The 23,721-nt window shown below is 38.6% G+C and overlaps 3 protein-coding genes and 1 long non-coding RNA gene across 4 annotated transcripts; 3 read left to right on the forward strand and 1 right to left on the reverse strand.

Moving 5' to 3' along the window:
• The first annotated feature begins 3,069 nt into the window (after window positions 1-3,069).
• Window positions 3,070-8,530, forward strand: rabgap1l2 (RAB GTPase activating protein 1-like 2). The gene is made up of 8 exons (XM_042500947.1): window positions 3,070-3,550; window positions 4,415-4,483; window positions 4,982-5,092; window positions 6,113-6,217; window positions 6,323-6,406; window positions 6,544-6,615; window positions 6,876-7,142; window positions 7,915-8,530. Exons 1-8 carry the CDS (start codon window positions 3,440-3,442, stop codon window positions 8,149-8,151), a joined length of 1,056 nt encoding a protein of 351 aa, XP_042356881.1. The 5' UTR covers window positions 3,070-3,439; the 3' UTR covers window positions 8,152-8,530.
• Window positions 8,531-8,709: 179 nt separating this feature from the next.
• ebi3 (Epstein-Barr virus induced 3) lies at window positions 8,710-15,164 on the forward strand. Its single transcript, XM_042500948.1, has 6 exons — window positions 8,710-8,945; window positions 10,718-10,832; window positions 10,970-11,069; window positions 11,755-11,872; window positions 12,069-12,232; window positions 14,616-15,164. Exons 1-6 carry the CDS (start codon window positions 8,843-8,845, stop codon window positions 14,769-14,771), a joined length of 756 nt encoding a protein of 251 aa, XP_042356882.1. The 5' UTR covers window positions 8,710-8,842; the 3' UTR covers window positions 14,772-15,164.
• A 327-nt stretch (window positions 15,165-15,491) lies between these two features.
• odf3l2a (outer dense fiber of sperm tails 3-like 2a) lies at window positions 15,492-19,259 on the reverse strand. The gene is made up of 5 exons (XM_042501396.1): window positions 19,211-19,259; window positions 18,752-18,862; window positions 16,774-16,899; window positions 16,428-16,569; window positions 15,492-15,987 (listed from the first exon to the last, which is right to left on the reverse strand). The coding sequence occupies exons 1-5, from the start codon at window positions 19,257-19,259 to the stop codon at window positions 15,642-15,644; spliced, it is 774 nt and encodes a 257-aa protein (XP_042357330.1). The 3' UTR covers window positions 15,492-15,641.
• Window positions 17,469-20,322, forward strand: LOC121954075. Its single transcript, XR_006106539.1, has 3 exons — window positions 17,469-17,517; window positions 19,697-19,799; window positions 20,247-20,322. It is a non-coding gene; the product is annotated as an uncharacterized LOC121954075 (long non-coding RNA).
• Window positions 20,323-23,721: the final 3,399 nt, after the last annotated feature.

The following is a 23,721-nucleotide window of genomic DNA, read 5'->3' on the forward strand; positions in this document are numbered from 1 at the left end:
CACCACCAACACAGGTTGTTTCCACCAGCGTTTGTGGCACTGAACGTGGGTTTTGTCAGCAGCACATCATGGCGTTTCATAACGGTGCTTGTGGAACCAAACTTGTGATTTTTTACTGACAAATGGTTCTGTTTCCAAGCCGCATTTGTGGCGCCGAACCTGAGCGCTTTTCACTTACCTCTCCCTGCTATTCCAGTTGCTGCTGTGCCACCAAATGTGGTCGTTTTAAGCCATGATTAACTGTCCCAGCCATAGCCAAGTGGTTTTTGTTCCTAAACTTAACCGCATCTTCATTGCAGCGTTGCTGAGAAACCCAAACTCTCAGCGTACTTTCTACAAAACAACGTACAAATGTAATGTATCCATGCTTTGCAAAAACTTAGAATATGAACATTTTTTTCTGGGTATTTTTCTGGGTTGTGGTTTATCTGGTTACATGATACGAAGCCTAGAAAGGACCACCACCTATTTAGTTTCAGTGATTCTCTCCTGCATTGTTCCCCCTCTCCCCGTCCTCCTGGGTGTTAACTGAGAGTGTCTTTGCTAGCCTGAGAAACCCCCACCCCCTCCAGCTTACTGTACATGAGGGCTAACAGTTTTTCTATTAGGTGTTGATGTTTGCCGACTACAGAAGCCAGCTAATGGAGCTTCAATGTTTTTCTCCAGGGGAAAAGAGTGAAGGAGAAACTACAAGTTTTTAAGCATTTTTGTGCGTCTTGCAATAACTGAAGGAGTCTAGTCTTCTTAAAAGAAAATATCTTAGAAAAATATGAATTTAGTTTGCTTGTCACTTCTGGTTAATTGTACTGAAACATTACTAAAAGAGGGTTGATTCTGCAGTGTCTTCCATATAAGTTGATGTATTTAACTTTTTCATGTTTACAGACTGAGTTGGATGAACAGAAAGAAATTATTCTCAGATTTTGCAGGTGTTAACAGAAAGGAGACACTTGGATCATGTACCATACTTTGTTGATCTTGAAGCTTAAGTTTTGTATCTTATAAGCCATTATATCTGCTATACAGTACAGTAACGAGATGCAGTGTTATTCCACAGTATATGCCTGAATCTATATATTTTTAAGGAGTGTTGTAGTTTTTGTGAAGGATGTCAGGATTTAACTGTGTTTTAGTGAGTTTGGTGCCAAATGTGAGTTTTCCAGACCCTTTCAGTTATTCTTCCATCTTGATTTTTTTTCTCTCTGTATTTCTGCTAGTTATGATACAACAGAGGAGTAAAACAAGAAGAGAATGGAGATGTACATTTGGGAATTCACTTTAAAATTAAATTTAGCAAAAATGTGACTAAAATAGTTAAAATACAGTTATATTTAGTGTAATAGATTAAAGATTATTAGCTGAAGATCCAGTGTGTAGGATTTAGGGGGATTTATTGGTAGAAATGAAATATCATGTACTAGGTTTGTTTTCTTGTTCATACTCACCTGAAAATAAGAACTGGGGTTTCGATACCAGAATGTATCTATCTATCTGTCTATCCATCCATCCCTCTCCCTCTTTCTCTCTCTGTCTATTTATCTATCTATCTATCTATCTAATAAGTTTTAACCGGGAGAAGTTTCAGCTGGTTGCAATTTGCAATCCTCACCACTAGCTGTCAACTGCAACCCCTAAATCTTACACACTTTTCCTTTAAAAGACATATAGAAGATATTTATTCTGTATTTTCTCACACCACATTGTTTTCACTGAGCTGTGAGCTTTTATTATCACATCTCCTAACTCTCCTCACCTCACATCCCCTTGTTATCCAGCAGTATGTGCTAAATTATATATGTAACATGACTTTTTTTGTTCATTTAGACGTCCACTCGGCATTGGTGTTCACTGCCACATACCCACTATACTCACTCAACAAATGTGCTCCCCAAAGTTTTGTGAAAGGGGTTTAGGTTTTTTTGTGATGAGCAGTTTGTTGTGCCACAAAGAGCACTATCAGAACTGAAAAGTCATTTTTAGGATTTTTTTTTCTGACTTGAAAATTGTATTTTTCAGATTTTTCTTTATGAAACTAGAGTATGTTTCGGTATGCCCTGATGCAGTGCGAAAAATCCACCACGTTTCACAAAATGTTCCTTTTTTTGAGGAGGAGGACGAGGAGGAATAAATGTTTGTATCTGCCTGGACTTTTTTTTTGGTCTGTCTTTGCTCAAAATGACTCAACAGTAGATGCACAGGATGTTGAAATCACAGTTCTGTTTAAAAAAAAAATGTAAAGAAGAAGGAGAAAAGCACCGTAATATGGTGGGAAGTGATGAAAAACCACAAAGGCACACAAATAGAAACTTGAGTAAAATTCAAGCACAGAAGTGTAAGTAGCGACATGTTGAAGCTGCAAGAAAGGGAAGTGAAACTTGGAAAGAAATGAAACTTATCTGCTATCATGGAGAAGCAGATTAATAAGTGAGAGGTTTTAGAGAGAAGTTATAAGAAACTACACCCATGACGTGGGAGTAAGACTGAGACTGGGGTGGAGAAGTGGATGTCATTTACGAGCAGTGGTGCTGGTTCCTCTTTGTTATTCTGCCTTCATGCTCTGGTATTCAATCACTTTACCTGCTGGACCCGTTTGCTCTCCTGTCAGGCTGCTCAGCCCGCGACAATAATAGACATTAAAGCTTGTGTCACGCCAACACCCTGGGGTGAAATATCACAAATACCACATCATTTACTCCGTCTTGTACATCAGCAGTGTTTAGCTGGCGGGTTCACACAGCATCTGTGCCAACGAGTATAAAAGTGTGAACAAAAGGAGCGAAGAAAAATGGATGTTAATTTGAAAAAAGTTTGTGGGAGATCATTCTCACCAACAAATCAGACAGCAGTCGACTTGATTTATTTTAGAGGCGGCGATCATAGCAGGTGTGTGTGTGTGTGTGTGTGTGTGTGTGTGTGTGTGTGTTTGTGTGGGAGAAAGAGAGGGACAGGTGATAAGAAAGAAAGGTGTTGTGGGTGTGTCTAAGGCTGTCGTCCTTTCACACACACTCTCAGGTCTCATATAAACCCCGCTGAACCTGTTACTGCCCATACACCTGTAACACACACTCCTTCACCTGACGCTGTGAGAACGTGGCTTTTACTGCTACACATTAACGTGTTTTAAGTTACCTGTGGGAGTATCTCTCTCTAAGTTAGTCACCTTTGGACCTTAAGCTGAGTTTAATTGTCTCGGGACGACTTGGACTTTATCCTGATTATTTCCTGTTTACGCTCACATGCTGGATTAACTCCTCGCCTGCATCATCGTAGCTAAAAACAACTACATATACCTCTGAGAGAGAGAATATTTTAGCCTGGCAGCGTGTCCAACACTCCTGGAGGATTTTCTCAGTTAGTTTGGAATTTGATGCTTTACCTGTACAGGCTGTAATTGTTTTTGTGAGTGTTTGCAGCTCCCGGGGCTGCATATTAGGGCAAGATGATGGAAGAGGTGTCCATGACGATGGCGTATGATGCCCACGTTATGGACCAGATGAGCGAAGAGGAGATCCTAGCCTGTCTGGTGGATGAAACAGAACCTAAATTCACAGTAAGACTCACAGTCGCTTCTACAACTGATATCCAGGGTTCCCGCGGTCACGAAAAAACCTGAAAAAGTCATGAAATTAGTAAATATGTAGTAAGTTTGAATCTGGGATGTTTGAAAGATGCTAGGCAAATAGGGAAAGTAAAAAAAGTATAAAGGTCCTTGATAAAGTCATGAAAAAGTTTTGAAATTTAGTCACTGGAAATGTGTGAGAACCCTGAATATCAACAGCTGAACCACAACAAAATTAAGCATTACAGGAGTCCAGTATTGGTATCATTACTGTTTTTGAAAAGCAGCTGTGGATTTGCTTGAATACACAGAAAAAAATGATTCACTCAACAATATTATAATGCACCTAAAAACTTGAAGATTACAAAATTTCTGACCTACTACTGCATGTAGCATTGCTTAAGTCACTATTAGGGTTAGACTGACACAAAATAACAGATGAAATGCGGCTTATCGCTCTCTTAACATAACAATACTTCCAACAGATCCAATACAGACTGCACACAAACCAAACACACTCCTCTGTACGACAGATATGTGATTCAAGATAGACGGAAATGAATTCAGATTATTCATTTTAGATATTTGAGATAAAGAAACAGTCAGTTCAGGCTTACAATAAATCTCCCCCTCCATTATTATTCCTTCATGTTCTCTAAATTATCCGCCCCCATGTGCTCGGCTCTATCTTATCCTGTACTTATCCCTATCTTGATCTCTTTTTGGGGGCCTGTTCTTGATTTGTCGCGCTCACACAGCATCCGGCACCAGATCTGTTTGGAGGAGATTGCTTTCTTCAGCTCCATCAAATATGTCATCACTGTATTTCATTCACCCCGACTCTCTCACCCGCAGGTCCCAACGAAGAAAGCTAAACTGGGGGAGAGCAGGCTTCAGATAATAGACGATGAAGAAGAATACCTGGTCAGAAATCTTTTACTTCCTCCACAAAACACATATATTTAAAGGGACTGTTCATCCTAAAATTAAAAATACGTATTTTTCCTCTTTCCTGATATATTGCTTATTAGTCTAGATTGTTTTTGTGTGAGTTACTAAGTGATTGAGTTTAGTAGAAAGAAAATATATCGTACATGAAGTTGCTCTCAACAATATTTATTGATTATCTAGAGTAACCAGCTCATGATTTCTGGAAAGAGACATTGGCTGTTGAGTTTTTAAAATGTATTTCTTGGTATTTTGAGCATCACAAGGCAATTTCCATTTAGAGAATACAGAGAACACTCTGCAAAAACAATCTAAACTGATAAATAGCACCACAGATAAGAGGAAAAATATGTATTTTTGATTTTGAGTTGAACTGTCCCTTTTAAAGTCACTCCACTGATAAGTATGTCTTTTTCAGTCTTTCAACCTCAACTTCAACTTTATCCCTAATAGACTTCTTTATGTATTTTTCAGAAGGAGAACCGTCGGCTGCAGCAGGCCAGCCTCCGTCTGGAGCAGGAGAACGACAACCTTGCCCACAGACTGATCACCAGCAAGGTCGCCCTGAGGAACGCTTTGGACAAGGTGCGATTAGTTATAGCCTTTTGCAAAAAGGGTGAATGGGTTTATTTTAAATATGCAAAATCACCTACCGAAGGTCATTACTCAGGAAAATCTGGAGGAGGCTCTCGGGAGACGGCCAAACTATAACCTTTATTAAACTTTTCTCAGCATTAGAGCAGCAGCTCTGCAGTTTTACATGAGCTCAAAATGTCAACTAGTCCGGGGCGACCTCTAGCTCTCCTGGTAAAGTGTGTGTCGCATACAGGCTGAGTCCTTTGATTGCGACCTGCGGCCCTTTGCTACATGCTACAACCCTCCCCAATCATGACCTGTTTAAGTAAGCAGGCTGGCAATGCTGAACATGCTGTCATTTTATTTAAAGAAATTTAAAGCATATGATATGACTCACGATTGTCATTTTTCATTAAATTTTTAAACAAAGCCATGAAATATTCTGGTATAATGATCAAAAATTTGAATGGTTGTTAAATTTTTATGTCTTTAAGGTTTTTAACCCTGTTGTAAAATCTCGGGGGAGGGGAAAAAAAGCCAAAACGCATGAATTCATTTTAATTCTGAGTTCTCCAGGAATATATAATATTGTATCATGTATAAATTTGGATTTGCTAATTAAGACCTGAGAGTCTGATTAAAATTTCCTTTTTATTGGTTTTCTTTATTTTTGGACTCTCGGTTATATTGTTTGACAGTGCATCCTGGATTTGGCTTACATAATATCTAACACAAATAAATGAAAAATGAATTTAAGTAACGCAAAGATTTTAATTTCAACAGGGAGCAGAATATACTGGCAAATATTTCTGAATTTTTTCTTCCTTTTCTTCAAAATAAAAAAAATGGGGAGTTTTGTGCACTGCTGTTTTTATTTTATTTTATTTTATTTTTTAAAATCAGACTGAAAATGTCATCCATATTTTCAGTTTCAGCAACCAAAAGTTGATGACTGGTTGCCTGGTAACCACTTTTAAAAGTTAGCGTCGGAGACGATTTCAGGCCGATAAGAATGATGTGTATGTGCAGGCGGAGGACAGAGTGGACGAACTCACCAAAGACCTTTTCCAGACCCGCAAGCGACTGCAGGCCACAGAAGAGGAGAAGAGAGGGAAAGAGGAGGAAGCTGCAGTGGTGAGACTTTTCACATGTCTGGCGACTTCATAACGCCTCGCAGTCGTGATAGGTTTAACATAACGGTCGACATGCGTGAGTAAAGGATTTTTCCTCTCCTTACAGGCGAAGGAAGTGTTTCGGAGAGAGCTGGAGAAGGCTGAGCAGGAAGTCAGGAGGTCGACGGGTGTCATTGCGGATTACAAACAGGTGGAGAGAATCAATGATTGGATTCACAGTGACGAGACTGTTTGAAATTACAATACACTTAATGAGTACATATTATAACAATATTAAAGAAAGCAGTGCTGCCTGATGATGATGATGATGCTGTTCCTTCTGCTCAGATCTGCTCTCAGCTGACAAACCGTCTGGAGAGGCAGCAGGCCGCCCACAGAGAGGAGTTGGAGTCACTTAAGGTGAGAATATTGCTCATCCTGTGGGGCTCTACTGTCATCCTTCCTACTTTTATCTCTTTCCTCCTCTGTCATGCCATGGCATGTTGTGGGAAATCATTTAACAACCCTCTCTAGAAAATCCGCTTTACTTTCTCATTAGGGTTAATTCAATACCAGCAGGTGTCAGTGCTTTTTAAAAGCTGGGTGTCACATTGGGGGAAAGTAAGACTTCACTGTGTTTCATATTCCGCCTTTTTTTTCCTCATTCTCCACCTTCGCAGAGCGCAGTGAAGGCCTGCTCGCTCTGTCGACACGTCGTGGAATCAGACGAACCGTCCGCCACAGCTCAGAAGTCTCCGACGGCAGCAGCAACAGAAGGTCGCGGAACGTCTGAACTAGGCCGGGAGGAGGACAGCAAGGGTCTCAGAAAGGCAGAGCAGAGAGGAGACGACCAGGAGAAGGAGTCCCTCAAGACCCAGATCAGGGATCTGGAACAGGAGTTGGCCAAGACCAAACTCCAGATGGTAGAGGCCAAGTGCAAGATCCAGGTCAGAGCAGACCATCAAACCATCACACAGTTTTGTGAATCGAAGCGTGCGATATCCAGGTCACAGCATCACAGCTGCTCATGTGTTGTCAATTTAATGTCTATAAAAATGTAAATGAAACTTCAGACACACAGAGAACTAAAGCTTTGTACTTTTGGGTACTTTCCTGGGACTATATTCTGTGCCTAACCCCTAAAACATAATTATTTCAATGACTTGCCCAAATTTAATGCAGTAAGGAGAGATCAACTTCAGCTGTATGACGATATTTATATAGGCTGGACTAGACTTCATCAATGTGAAGCATTCTCATAACGTGAGTTCATATGGAGATAGGAAATAGCACAAGATTCCCCTGCAGTCTAGTTAAATTTTCCTCATTTTCACTCTCTCTCTCTCTCTCTCTCTCCTCTCTCTATATATATATATATATATATATATATATATATATATATATATATATATATATATATATATATATATATATATATATATATATATAAAAAACCCCAGTTTATGATAGCCTGCTTCAATTTTTTTTACTAAGTACAATAAAAAAGCTGCAATAATTTTTTTTATACTGTTAGTACGAATACATAATTTTTTTAAGCATTCATTATTGTTGAACTGTAAAAACACAAACAATATTATAAGGTTTCGCAGAGAAACGTGAACCGTATGTTTGAACAAATATAAAAAATAACTCATGAGAAAGTTAAGATCTCATTTTCCTGCTGCAATCCTCACATCAGCTCGTTTCATCCTTGTGCAGGAGCTGGAGCACCAGAAAGGAATCCTGGCTAACGATCTGCAGGAAGCAAAGAACAGCTGGATCAGCAAGGCCTTCACCTCCCTGCGGACCTCCAGCGCAGGAGGACTTGACAGTATTAGCATACCCAGAGATGGAGCTCTCAGTGGGTTGGGCTGGAACCTCCACAGTGGCTCCCTCTCTGGATGGACCACCAAGATGCTGTCGTGGCCTCACAGAGACCATCGAGAAAACGTCTGATAGCTTATGATCACTTTAAAGTGGACTCAGTAGAAAGATCAGACCTCAGAGTATTAACCCACATTGTTATATGCCAGTATGTAGCCAATACTGTAGCTGCTATTTCCTGTTTTGTGCGCTAGAGGGAAGCCTTGAGCACAAAACAAGACGAGGAGAGTACCTGAAGGCACAAGCAGGTGCTGTCAGACAGGCGTCATCTTGTCTCTGCACCACTTTCCAACAACTTTATCCTCTCATGAAGTTCATTTTTATATTTGCACCCAAATCCATGCGCCAGTCCAATCAAGTTTTTTGTACGTAATTCTTTTTACTGCTGTATTTCTTATGTCTTTATTTGTTAACAATTTGAATCCAATATTAAAGCAAAGTATGACACAAAGTTTTAATGTATGACATAATGAAAGCTGACTCATCAACAGACGAAACGGGTCTTTTTGAAGAAGGTTTTTCTGTGATGCACCACATTCACGGTTCCTCTTTCATTCTGAGCATGACTGCTTTTAAAACAGTGAAACAGCTGCTGCTCAAACACACAGACGGGAGTCGTCAGCAGGCTGTGACGCACTTCGTTATCTCTGAACTTTTGAACGAAGGAGCAAAAGAATATAGCTGTTCATATCTTGCATAAGTGAGCGTTCACTGTAGTGTTTACAAAGCTACTTAGAGGAACTTTCTCCTGCCTGAAGCACTGATGGCTGCAACTGTCTGTGGTTTGGGCGTCACTATGACTGTCCTCATGTGCGTTCTAGGAGGCCAAGCGCTTGACCTGCTGAGGGTGGCTGCGACATCGGCATGTGAGTACAAGTCTGAGAAAAGAGTCTGAAAATATGCTCACAGTTTATGTAGTCTGTGGTGCTAAAGGTGTGTTTCCAACATGCATGACATTTAGCCAAGAATCCAAACACAGAAAGCACAATTTTTCTTTTGTAGCCGTTTTATTTTGTTTTGCTACTTTGTCATAAAGGCTGTATTTATACCGTGCTGTTGTTTTTAAGTTGTGTTTATATTCCTGCATCAGGAATAGACTGGAAATGTTCTTCATTAGTAAATAATTATGACTTAACTGAAAAGTAAAACATTTTCAAAACTGATGATAATCTGTTCGTAATACTGCAGTGATATACTGAAAATTGCACTGTTTAATGGGTTTTCTACCACTAAAAGTTGTTATAGTCATTTTGTGACCCTTATGTCATTATTTTATGTTTTTTCTCCCTTTTTTTAGACATTTCAACTAATATTTTATTGATGTTACTTAATATTTCATTGATTTTAGTTTTTAATGGGAATGTCAGTGATTCTGGAGAAAGATTGTTGATATTGCGCTGTGGAGTTCAGATTCAGTCCAGATTTTTGTCATTCCCACTGCCTGTCTCCTCTCTTTATACATCCTTGCCCTCTCCTCTGACCTGGGCACGAACATGAACTGAACTGCTGCTGATTGGCTAAAATAATGTTATGTGTTTGGGTCTGAGCCACTTTCTTTGTTTCTGATTTACACTGATTTACGCCAAACCAAAGCTTTTAAATTCTGACGCTTTGCCATGCTCCTCGGTGTGTCATGCATGAACAGGGCACCCTGTAGAGTATCTATATAAAACACAGCGAAAACACATTGTAAAATGTGGTAAATGTGGTGAGATGGTTGCAGTTAGGTTTAGGCAAAAAAAAAAATCATTTTTTGTGAAAAAAGTATGTTTGTTACATAACAATAACATAATGTGTTGTAAATACATCAGTACATGACCACCGCACCTAAATTATGTAACGTTACACTGAAACAACGTTGACTTTTGGCCTCACGGGGGACACAAACAACAGTCTCCATGATGAAAGTCATGTTTTGTTTTTGACCCATCCACCTTCCGTCCCTCTCACCCTGCAAAGACTTTCTTGCTTTTTATACTACGTCATTTGCTCTCAGCTAAACCTAAAGGGTGCCTCAGGCGTCAATATCGCACACAGAGGGGCATGACAAAGCATATTCGAAGACCTGGGGGGGAGGGGCTGGAACACCTGATCTTTTATTTATTTATTTTTCCATGCAGACCGGAGAGCTAGCGGACAACAAGGATATTTTGCCACTTTTGAATTATTAGATATATCTGCATTCTGAGCAATTTTTAGATATTGGGCTTCAAAATTTTGCATTCCAAATAGCATTAATGATATGGACCTTTTTGTTTTCTAAAAAAAAAATGTCCAAAATGCATATAACAAAAAAAAAACACCTCACAAAATGTTGATAAGTTGTCACAGAATAAGAAAATATTAATTCCTCAATTTTGACAAAAATGTTAGAATAATTCCAAATTATATTTATAATTAAATTATAATTCCAAAGTTAAATTATAATTCCAAAGTGACGATTTGTTGAATTTGGAAAAAAACCCCAAAACAAAATAACATACTGAATTTGGAATCACTGACTTTGCATTTAAATGAACAAAAAGACAGAGAGATTGTTTACAATAACATAACCTTTATATACGAGCAAACACATGAAATACAAAACATTTTCTGTATTTTACACTCTGATAATGAGTGATGTATTTTCTTCCCTCAGATCCTCCCTCCACTCCCACAGTGCACTGCAGGTGTGCGAGCTACCCAAACTTGACGTTTTGCTCCTGGCCTGAACCCTCTCACTCCCCTCCGACACACTACATTGCCACCTACAGGTAAATCTGACAGAGAAAACAGCCGCCCTCCTCCTGTGTGCTGACCCAAACCACTGACACCTTTTAGTCAAACAGACTGCAATCATCAGGTGCCGTTCAGGAGCTCATTTATGTGTTTTTGTTAATGTGTTTGTCAGTGAGAGACACAGACCGCTGGACACCAAGCCTTGCCACCTCATCCCTCCCGGCTCGTCGTCTTCTGATGTGATTTCAGCATCATCACCTTCATCTGAACAGGCACGACTTTGTTTACCTCTGCAGCAGATATCTGCAACTGAAGAGGGGTTTTCCAAAACAGTCTGATTTAAGTCAAAATGAAACCAAAGACATGTCAATGATAATCATGAATATTAGGATCAAAATGTTACTGTAATGCTGACCCACACACTCTTAACTCAATTTCCTTACTGGTCACACTAGATCAGCTGAGTTTTGGAAAACCCCTTTGTTGTAAAAATAAACAATTTTAAATTAAAAAAAAGTTGTTGTCTAGGCAGCTTTAAAATTTCAGAAGAAAAGACAAATTGAGGTAATTTTGTAATGACTCAGCTTATCTTCTCAAATTAAGTCAATTTAAAATTTAAGGCAGCCTAGACACTTTTTAAAGTTAAAACAAATAGTTTTTTACAGTGTATGCACATTCCCTGTTATACAGTAGCCATAACCAGCATGAATATATGCATTGTGCAGTTATTATAGTGGGAGTTCTGCTCAGCATCCAGCCTCTCCTGCACATATCTATATTTCATTGTATGTTTTCATTATTAAGTTTTAATTTTCATCAGTGTGCAAAAAAATGTTTTAAAATTGAAACATGAAATATACAGAGCAACATATGAATAATATATGAAGCTATAAATAATATATACCACCAAGCAGCACATATAATCCTGTATCTTTTTTAATTTGTATACATTTTTAGCTGTGGCACTGTCGCCTGCCCAACCTAAAACTTCTCACTGAGTACATCATCAACATCACCGCAGTTTCCGCTGGAGAAAGCAGCCCCCATTTATCAAGTTTCATGATGGAGGATATAGGTGAGAACCAACATTATTAATAATCCAAAACAGAATAAAGAAAGTAATGAATTTATGGTGTGATTCATTGACAATTGAGCTTGAAATAATAATGTAGTGCACACTGCAAAGACACTTTGATTTATTTATTATTAATTATTATTATAATTATATTATTATTATTAATAATTAATTCTTTGTCTTCGTTTCTCTATAGTGAAACCAGATCCTCCTGTAGATGTCCGGGTTTCCCCTCATAATGCCAGAAACCTGCTGGTGGAGTGGGCTCCTCCCCCGTCTTGGGCCTACCTGGACATCTTTCCCCTGAAATACCAGATTCTCTATCAGTGGGAAAACAGGGGCAACCCAAAGACTGTAAATGTAAGAATATTCTTCATCAGCAGTTATAATAACAGCAAAGTGGTTTAAAAGCTCTGCATTTCACACATACACAGATACCACATGAGGAAGTACAAAATTACCTCAACTTCTGAGGTGATCTAAGAAATGTTTCTGAAAGTCCCTTCATCTGTGGGAATCCTTCTTACTACAACTAAACTAGATTGTAATGTTTTTTTGGTATTTATTTATTTATATAACTATTCACAACTGTTTTTCTCAATCTTTTCTTAGTCTTAGTCTTATTTCATTAATTTTCTTGAAGAGCAATGTTTAATCATGGATAGTAGTAGCTTTTCTTTCTGGTTATAATGGTAAACACAATATTACATCCTTTTAGTGTTAAAGCTGGGGTAGGAAGTTTCATTTTGCCTTCAGTGGGCAAAAATTCCATAATAGCCCTTTGAGTATATTGTAATTTTCGTTTTCTGGGGGGCAAACTAGACTTCTGCACCTCCTCTTGGCTCTGTTTTCAGGCTTTAAAAGTTCAGCCTCTGACGGGAGGCTTTGGCCAATCACAGGTCATTTCAGAGAGAGGACGTTTCTATTGGCTGTTCTACAAATGTAGATGTGTGTGCACGTCCCTTCAGGAGAACACTGCAGAGGAAGTTGCTATTTCAGCGTTGGCAACAATTGCCTACACCGCAAAGCAACCCTGTAAAAGGAAGACGGACTTATCGAAGAGTCTGATCTTAAATGTAATAAAATTTGTGTCAATATCGTGACGTTCTTGAGAGAAAATATTGCTAATATTTTAGCGTTCTGCTAACTAGAGCAAAAGGGTCGCAGCTGCAGCTTCAAGTTGGCAATTTAAAGCAAACGTTAGCTAACATTAGAGCCTTGAATCTCAGTGTGTTGTCCACCTCACTCCCCGCCGCTACAGACCACTTTGTGGAGAGGAGAGCAGGCAGCAGCTATGGAGACGGATCCACAGTCAGTAATTACAGCAACCCAAATCCAGCCAGTACAAACGCCAACTATCAGGGACCGGACAGCCCCGACCCCCCACCCTATCAGCAAACTTTCTGCTGCTGCCGCTACACAGGTTAGATCCAGTGCTGCCGCGAGCCACTAACCCCCTGTGACCCTGGTGCTAAATTTGAGCTGCTGAAACCGCTGGCCAAAGCTCTGTCTCCTGAGCTGCTGCCCGCTTTCGTCCCGGGGAAGCAGTCCACAGTGACAGCGAGTGAGGCAGAGGGATGATGTGGTGACAACAGCTAATTCATGTGTCATTTGTGGTCTGATAAACAAAGAGAAGAGCTGAGGGAATGCACTTTGTGAAACTCTATTACTCTACTCAATTAAATAAGATTTAAAAAATCATTGTATGGGAGACACTGGTTCGCTTTATGAAGCGTGTTTATGTGTTTATGTGGGCGTGGTTGTCACTCCCCTGCGTTGCCACACCTTGTTTGGAAGTCTAGTTAACCCAGTATGGATGAATTAAATAAGATTAAAAACAAATGAATAAAATAGGCTCAGGACAGCCAAAGTGGGTCATCTGGGTTTATCAGTGGCCTCTGATAGGGCTGCAGGACATCAGTGTATTTTCAGATTCTTCTTATTATTGCTTTGTTTAGTTTTTTTGCCTTTTCCAGATTTCTGCTACCCCATCTATAAGAACTGTAAAACTGTCATTAACAAAGTTCCTGCAGATCCTTAAGAAGTCTTAAGAGATTGAATTTATTAATCTAAAAAAAGGCTTTAATTGGTATTAAATTGACCCAAATTAATCTCTTAAAAGTCTTAAAATGCTCAAACCTGAAAAGTGGGATATTTTATAAGTTATTAATTTATGATAGTATAATATATTCATTGTTATGTGCTCCACTCTAAAAAAAGTTATATAAGATAACCTTTTTACTGGACAAACAAGGCACAATAAATAATAATAATTTGCCCAAACAATAAATATTTGGGCAAAATAAAATGGGTTTTTAGAAAACTGGTCTTGAACACAATTCTGAGTAGCATTAAAAAAAGTCTTAAAAAGTCTTAATCTAACTTGCCTGAAGCTGCAGGATTAAGGATTTCTTTAAAATGACAACTCTTGATGGGAAAGCAGTTTGTCACCTTATTTAAATGAAATGTGACTCTCTGACTTTAAAGGATTAGTTTGAACATTTGGGAAATACACTTTTTCATGTTTATGTTTATTACTGAAATTTGCAAGGCGAGCTGTTTCCCCTTTACCAGCCTTTGTGCTACAAACTAAGTTAATCAACACTTTAAACTGTATCTTCAGTTTTTTAAAGTACACTGTTAATCTTGTCAGCAAAAAAGCGAATAACTGTGTCTCTCAAAATGTGAAATCATTCCTTTAAATCCGCTTTAAATAATAAAATGTCTACATTTTCTCCTCCAGCTGGGTCCATTTGAGAGCACCAAGGTTGAGCTGAGGGGGCTGACCCCAGGAAGGACCTACCTGTTCCAGGTGTGTGCTAAAGAGCTGCTGGGTCTGGGCAAGTGCAGCGACTGGAGCGCACCTGTAAAAATCACCATACCAAGAAGGAAATTGTAGAAACCTTCTCTCTCTCCCACTGTTTTATTTAATCCTCTCTTTCAAAGCTAATAGTGAAGTAAAGCTGAAGAAACGCAGACAGCTCGCATCTTTTAACTGCACAAACAATGCAAGCAACAGTTAATAATATTTTGCTTTATTTATAAAGGAGTACATGGATATTATCTGTACAGTGTACACTCAGCATTTCTATTTAAAACTGTATCATATTTTTTGTATATCTTTTGGCGTGAGCCATTTGTCTTTGGAGCAACTGATAATATAATAACCATACTGTAAGGTTATTAATCAGAATGTCTGATGGTCTGATTAGTTTTTACCTGACAATTTATGACACTCTTTAAAACATATTTTACTATATTTGAAGCCTTTTAAACCTGGATTAAGATCAGTTTTCTTGTGCTGCATTCAGACACCTTTCACTGGCATTTAATCCTCTGAAAGCTGAGAAAATTGGGTTGATATCTTTCAAAAACACAGGAAATAACATAATGAGCAACTTGGCAAGAAATGTCCTGCAGACTGCCAAAAAAAAGAGAAAAAAGTTCAATGTTAAAATTAGCTTGGGGGGATTTATTACATATTATCAAAAAATGAGGGGAAAATATCCAGAAAACTAAGGGGGGAAAAAAGACAAATTTATTTTTTTAACTTTCTTGAGATCATTTTCTTTTTTTGTGTTTTTGATTGTATTATGCTTATTTTCGGGTATAATTTCTTGTTAAATTGCCCATTGTCCTCTACCCATGTATTTGAAAATAATCAAGCCAATTTTCTCAGATTTCAAAGAGTTTATTATTGTATGGCAGCTCCACATTTGTGTGAAAAACTGAATAAAAACAAGGCATTCATGTTGATTCTGCAGACCTCTCAGTCAACTATATCCACCACAAGTGGGGTGACAAACTCAGAGTGTCTGACGCCCATCGTGAAGGATGGTGGTCTGGGGAGATGCACGTGAAACTTCTCTGGGCTGTACATGCCCGGGCCAGGAACCGCTGACGAATTATTAGGCCTCTTAGTCCGTCTTTGTATAGAGAAAGAGGGCTGGCGCTGGCGGTAAATGTCTGGGTTGGTGGTATCATATTTTGCTGGTCCAGGGCTCATGGAGAGGTCTTCAGACGGAGCTCCGACCTTCCTCCGACCCGAAAAGCTGTAGCTGGCACTGGAGGATTTATTGGGAACCTGGCAGCCCAGCAGGTTAGGAAGAGTGTAGCTGCAGTGAGGAAAACAACACATGAACATTAGCGAGTTTTCATTTCAGCAACAGCTTCTCAGACTCAAACTTATTTATTATCTTCATTTTATTTTATCTACAGGGACACTGCACATTAATAAACATCACTGTAAATGTGTCAGTGTTAGTCAAAAACAAATTATCAACTGTTCTTTCTGGGCCAGGTTTAAAACACCCAATGATATCTCTAAAAAGATGTGTATTGTAGTTTTTAGCTGATGTTACTCAAACAGGAGGAAATAGTGCATTTTTGGGGGGACTAAAATACAAATACATATTTGGTTTACAAGGACATTATATGTAGAATTAACTCAGAATAAACTACACTGCCCATGATCCATCATAATGAGAGAATTTAATATTTCACATTAAATGGAGAATAAAGAGCCGTCGTCTTTTAATGTTTGTGTCCTGTTCACCTGTTGGGTGCTGGTACAGCGTCCACAGAGCGGTATCTGGTTCGGCTGCCGATGGAGTAGGATGGTGGTCTGTGATGAGCACTGAGAGGTGGAGCCTTCTCTGGGCTGTAGGCCCCCGGCCCTGGAGTCTGGAACAGCTCGCCTATTTGTATGAGTAGGAAATGATTGGGAAAATTTGAGATTCTTCATTATATTGAAGGTGTGTCAGTCCAAAAGAAAACTTGATGGTATTCTCTAAGCCCTCCACTAAACTGGCAGAGTACACTGAAACCTGTTAATTACACAAATATGCTGGCAATAAACAAGAGAGTATGCAAGAATTTATTTATTTTTTCATTTGTACCACCTTTATTATTTCCTGTGCGCCTTCCTCTGCCCAAAATGGAGTAGGAGGGGCTTTCCATCCGGCCAAACCGGGTGACCCTGGCATCAATGTGGTACCTTGGTCCTGGGCTGGAGTCCACAGAGACCACTACAGAAAACACAATGCACAAACAGTTATTGAAAGACCTTGAGATCTCATAAAGTACACAACTTCCTAAAAGATATTTAATATATATATTTCACTGCTACAAGTTTTAATGCCACACTGCTGAAAAGAACAACTGGATTTTGAGAATAAATTCATAACATTATGACAATAGAGTCAGTTGAGAAGAAAGTCAGAAAATTACAATCTTAAAACCATAATTTGGAGAATCAAGTCATAGTATGAGAGTAAGAATTTTGAGGAAAAAGGTCACAATTTTGAGAATAAATTCCTAATATCACAAGAATAAAATCATAATTTCAAGAAAAGGTCATAATATTATGAAAATAAAGTCATGTTTTTAAGAAAAGCCATAATATACACAGATATACTATACTGTCTATGAGATGGATAAACTGAAAAAAAAAGGCCAGAAACTACACGCTGCTGTGATTGGTTGATCGCGCTGAGAATTTGATGACGTGAGACGGAGATCCCGCCCACCTCCCCGCGAACGATCCATTTTTAGCATCAACCATCGCGAGATCGCGGTCGTTTTGAAAACAATATGGCACCTGTGTGGTTAACTGGTCAAGAATGACGTCGAATTACAGTTAAAAGGTAAGCTAAAATATGTTTGTGGAGACATTTTGCGGCGAGAAACAGGCAGTAACGAAGTAACATAATCTTGTTTTATATTTTATCAGCGCTGCTTGGTTTTAACGTTTAATGTCCGCATTTTCATCCTCCTCTTTTACAAAAACACAACAATACACAATACCCTCATAACAACATGGCGCCCGCTTCTTAACATCATTTTCGTTTACTTTTAATCAACACTAACTAGTTTTACCACTTGGTCTGAATTTTAGAGACCACAGTTAACTTTTTCCCCTCGTTGTTTTGACACAAAGCTGGTAAAAAGGATCCCTCCGTGTAAACACCGGGGCACTGCAGTCTAAAATAATAATACGTAGCTACGCGATAGATTTGCCGGGTTCCCACACATTGTCATGGACAAAATTTCCATGATTTTTCAAGGACTCAAAATAATTTTTTTCTTACCCAACTTTCCCAGTGTTTTTTGAAACATAAGATTTAAACTCTTTTCAAACATAATTTCGATGTCCGAAATGATGTGTTCAAGGACCTTAGATCTTAAAAACAATAGTTTCTTTTTTTATAGTTTCTGACTGTAAGAAATGGTGTGAATTGGCAGTTTTAGAATGCCTTTAAACATTTAAGAAGAAAAGAAAAAGAAGCACAAAAATTACACGTTTTTTAAAAGAAATGTGTTAAAAATTTGAAAGAACGTACCTTCCAAACCTGTTTTCTAAGAACAAAAGTAAGATTTCTTAAGTTTTCCATAGATATACGTTTTCAGAAAACGTGTATTTGGAAGGCATGTTTATAAATCAGCAATAAAATAATGCAAAATACAGCCATTTAAAGTTGTATGTCCCTCTTTCTTAAGCCAAAAGTGCTTAAAAATTATTTGACATGCCTCGTGGGAAGACATGACAGATATGTAAAGATTTGTAATGTGGGGAGAAAATGAAGAAACTTTTGTGAAGAACAGATAAACTAAAACAACCAAAATGTTGCCATAAGTCAAGGCATATAAAAACTACGTCACATCATCGGCTACAGAAAATTAATTCATTGTTTTGTTGCATTAATGTAATTTAATTTATTACTCGCGACACATTTCCATTATTTTCCAAAAGCTTTCAGTGTTTGTTACTCGTTCCATGACTTTTCCAGGCCTGAAAAATATGATTGTAAAATTACATGACTTTTCCAGGTTTTCCATGACTGTGTGAACCTTAGATCAATATAGGTGATAACAACTCACTGGCGCTGCTCATGCGGCTGTGAAAGGAGTATGCAGGGCTGCTGGGCTTGGTGAAGTCATGGTTGATGTATCCGACTGTAGGGGGCAGAGCGTAGCGTCCAGGGCCCGGGCCTGAGGAGGAGGAGGAGGAGGAGGAGGATGGTGATGAAAATGATGCAACAGATTGAGCTTTGTGTAGCGGTATGGCACACCCACCGCTCTTTGGCTCGGGCTGTGTCGTCTCTGATGATTTCCATATGGAGCTCTTTCTCTTATTTTCTATGGTTATGCTTTTTAACGTTCTTCCTGTGCATGTTTGGGAATGGACTCTAAACAGAGTAGACACCTCAAATAAGTATGGAGCAATGGCTGAATGACGCTGTGAAAAATTTCATAGCAGCGGTAATAAAGTCCATGTGGATGTACACACAGACACATACACACACACACACACACACACACACACACACACAAACTGACCTCTTTCCCTTGCAGAGATTATCGGCCGTTTCTTCACCACCTCCTGCATGCTCTGCCAGCCTCTTTCTTCCTTTTTCTTTGTCCTCTTTTCTTCCTCTTTGGGTCCTCTGTCACTTCAGACACATCCTTTTTGTGTGTGTGTGTATCTCTCCAGGTGATCCGCGGCCTCCTGGGCTGAATTATACATGACCGTGAGGTGAAAGAAACCCAATCTTGACCGAGGCCCTGGTTACGCCCCAACCTGCTCTCCACATCCTTTTCCCCAGGGTCCCCTCAGGACACTTTTTTTTTTTTACATTTAGGATTTAAAAAAAGCAAGATTGAACAAAAGGACATGATTTTTTTCTGGTTGTCATGTAAAAAAAACAGATATTTATATGCATATGTCCTTACAAGGGATGATTTTGGTGTGTGAAAATAATCATTATCTGCAGCTCTGTATTTCTTTCATGTTCTCTTGACAGAAGTCTCTTTCTTTTCCTGCAGGAGTTCAGTGAGAGGAGGTTTTGAGAGTAACACTCCACAGGCCTGTCATGCTTTCCTACCATCTCACACTCCTCCATCTCTGCATCTCCCGCTGTCTTCTAATGTAAGTGTCCGTCTCCTCTATTAGAGCTCATATGCTGCTGCTTTGTCAAGGGGTGAAATGACTTTTCCGTTAAGCTCACAACAACTGAACACAACATATTATTGGTCACAAGAGTAAACAGGAGGGTGACATAGTAAAGGACAGTTCTGTATTTTAGGACATAGTTGTATTCAGTGTCCTTGAAAATCAGATGGGAAGATTGGTGCCGCTCTTATATATCTCTGTGTGTGTTCAGTACAGAGTTGTAACTGAGAGGCAATGAGTTTAAAGGGAAATTTTGCCTTTTATAGTGCTATTTATCAATGTATCTTTCCAGAAATTATGACCTGGTTACTCCAGATAATCCACAGACCTTGTTGTGAGCAGTTTATTGTAGGAACTAGCTGCTAGCTGCCAGCTGTTGAGCACCAGAAGCCAAATGCCATTTACTTCCATTACCTTCGACAGAAAGCCTATGGCCTATGGCCGATTTCTCCAAAACTCAGCAACTCACACCGCAACAATCAAGACTGATAAATACAGGATTCCCAAGGTCATGGAAAATATTAAAAAGTCTTGGATATTCACAATCACATTTTGGAGGCTCGCAAAGCCGTGGAACTGTAGAAATCATTGAAAGTTTTGGTAAAGTCATGGAATTTTATAGTGTGTCATGAAAGTGTTACAGTAAACGTCTGTGGATAATCTTATATGTAATGTGCCATAGCAGCGAATTTATTTTTCCATGTAGCTGTCGACCTAGTAAAGTTCAAATATGTGTCAGTTTGTGATGTTTTGTTTACCATCATGTTTGTTTGTTTTTTTCATTTTCTCCAGCGGTCCCTATATCTGTCCATGTTTGCCAGCGAGCTATAATTATGTGTGAAAAGTATTTTATTCATTTATATTTGAGAACTGTTATTATTTATTTATGTATTTATTTATTTATTTATCTAACCTTTATTTAACTTTTATTTTACATACATCTGTGTATTAGAATTGGATATTTTTGAAAAACGCTGGGCAAGTAGAGCAAGAAAAATAATGTGTTATGGGTCCTTGCAAAATCATGGCAAAGTTTTTAAAACTTTTTACATGAAAGTGTTTGGTAATCCTGTAAAAATCATGTCAGCAACATGTAATGTCGCTAAATTGTCATTCTATTCGGAGGCATTAAATTACTATAATTGACCCTCAGTATGTGTGGTGACCCTCTCAACTACCATATGTATGCTGTACTGTAACTAATAGCATCTCATGCCATTAAAAATGAAAGAACTTACACGGATCCTCTGTTGCAGATGGATATTTGGATATTTGGCAAGCTCAGCGTTGCTGTAATGAAAACCACGGACTGGTGAGTAAGATTTGGACAGCTTTTTTTAATCAGTAAATATAATTTTAGATCAGTGCAAAATCTCTGAATGATTTATTGCCTGCCAAAGTAGCTGGTACTTTTAGTAAGGATCTGTAGCATTGTGCCAAATGGCTTCTTTTAGGAGGGACAACAAAAAAACAAGCTTTTAAATATTGAAAAATCTCCAGGGATGTTTGTGCCTTTTCTCTTTCATTGGCTGGTAAATAAGGCTGAGTAAAAGCCCACATCTATCAGCACTCAGTAGTGGGATGTAACTACTGTGAATACATTTACTCAAGGACAATTTGAGGTATTTTACATGAATGATACTTGAGTATTTCTTTTTGATGCTACTTTATCCACTACATTTAAGGGGCAAAATCACGATGCAAAGACAGATGTCCCCAGAAGGTTTTATTTGAACAGTTGTTCTATTCATATAAGAGACAAAAGTTATTGGGGTGGGGAGCAGGGCTAAATCTCATTTTTAATTTTATAATAAATAAATAAAAACAAAATCCTCAGCATTACTTATGTTTTCTTTGGACCCTCCCTTGACTTTTTAGAAAAGAACTTCTATTTTATCCACGAAAAGCTTCGCCCATAACCTTGAAACAATACAAACAATTGACCCTTATTTTAAAAATCTCTGTGTCTGGGATTGTGAGAATTTGGGGGAGTAAAAATGGTTTTACAGCTGAAATACAAGGTTGAAAAATCACCATGCTCCACATTTGGCTGCTGTGACTGGAAGCTTAGCGACCAGGCAGCATCTGAAAAGTGTCAGCTGTCTCAAAAAAGCCCAAATGAGAGACATTGAGCAAGAACAGAGATGATTGCTTTCCAGCGCGAGAAACTCAGGTAGAAATTAGCCTCCTCGCTTTCCTGTTCGACTGATTCTGTCCCAAAACACAGAGGTAACTAAGGCCTTTAAAGCAGAGCCATGACCAAGTTAAACCCACACTGGTTAAATATTAAGCAGCAGTGACTCTGAGTGGTCACAGGCTCAGTAATAAGACTCTGCTGTGTCACCAGCAGGAACCTGCTACACTGACAGGAAACACAACCACTGTCTTAGGTTTCCCTGATAAACAGTGAGATAAGCAGCAACCATTGCGCCGTCATTGTTGTGGGACTGTGCTTGAGATGCAGCCTGGATTCATTAGGGACAGTTTTTGTCTAAAATGTTTTTAATGCCCTCTCCAAAGTTTGCAGTCCTGATTGTTTGTTTTTCTTGTAGTTAGCAAGAGAGTTTTCACAGATTTCAATGAAAAGGAATAACTTACTAGATTTAGCTGCAGATAGCTCCACCATGTGGTCAGCGGTTTTATATTTGTGCTCCCTAATTACTAAATTTTGATGTGTAGAGTGGACATGTTCTTCCACTAACAAAGTTTGGCTGAAAAAATCAGTTTTGCTGTGGTTGCAAAAATATTGTAAGCCTGGCCACAATCTTCTGAACACATTTGATTACTTTACCCACATTTAGATTGCAGGATCATCAATGCAAAATGACCAAAATTGGATTAATCTGGTTCACTTGAAAAGTTTACAACATATCCCTGAGCTGGATTTTAGTATTCTAGATAAATGAATAAGGATTTCTGGAAAAACTCCACTTCCAAGAGTCATGGAGAAGGGGGAAGTCTGAGGAGGTAGTATGATGAGCCTGATGAAGGCCTCAAAAGCTGAAATACATGGGTGGTCACAGTGAAGTTGTTCTTCACTTTACATTTGTTGGTGGAGTCTTGACTTATTGAGAACGTTATTTATCGCTGTACTGTGAGCCCCATTTCTGTGGTTGAAAAAAAAAGAAAGATCCATAAGTCATTATGATGACAGACTTTCTCAAGCTATTGACTTAGTATTTCAACATAATGACAAAAACTATCTTAAATAATAATCATAATAATATCAAAGTAATTTGGTGTCTGAAAGTTATGAGAAACTTTCAAAATAACGAGTTAGTAATTCAAAATAACGACTGCATCTCATAATGATGACTTGGTATCTCTCTAGCTTTCAAATAAGTCGCTCAAAATAATGAAAAACTTTCTAAAAATAACGTGAATCTTTTAAAGTAATAACTTAGTATTTCAAAATGATGAGAAATAATACTATGTAGTACATATTACAGAATACTCGCAGGAGAAAAACATGTTAGAATAGGAATGTAGATGGACATACAAGGTAACACCAGTGCTATATAAAAATTAATTTATTGAACAACCGGGCTTCAATTCACCTGTTAAACTCAAAATTCATGTGAGAAAAGTCATCCATATTCCTGTCGCTGCGGTTAATCTTACGTTACATAGGTTAGATGCAGCACTAAAGGACCGTCCCAGAGCCGCAGCTGACGTCTGTGCGGTTAGCAACATCGGGCAGCGAACCACGTAACGATCCCAGCAAACTCACACCGAGGGCAAGTACTCTGTAAACTGAACAAACGCTGACGTCCACACAATCACTCAAGTGCTTACACCCATCCCTAATGCAAGGTTATTATTTTGAGAAAGTCTTACATTATTTTTAAGATACTTAGTTATTATTTTGAAGTTTCTTATTATTATTTTTGAGAAGTTT

Source organism: Plectropomus leopardus, chromosome 14 (genome assembly GCF_008729295.1).
Source record: "Plectropomus leopardus isolate mb chromosome 14, YSFRI_Pleo_2.0, whole genome shotgun sequence".
Classification (NCBI taxonomy): domain Eukaryota; kingdom Metazoa; phylum Chordata; class Actinopteri; order Perciformes; family Serranidae; genus Plectropomus; species Plectropomus leopardus.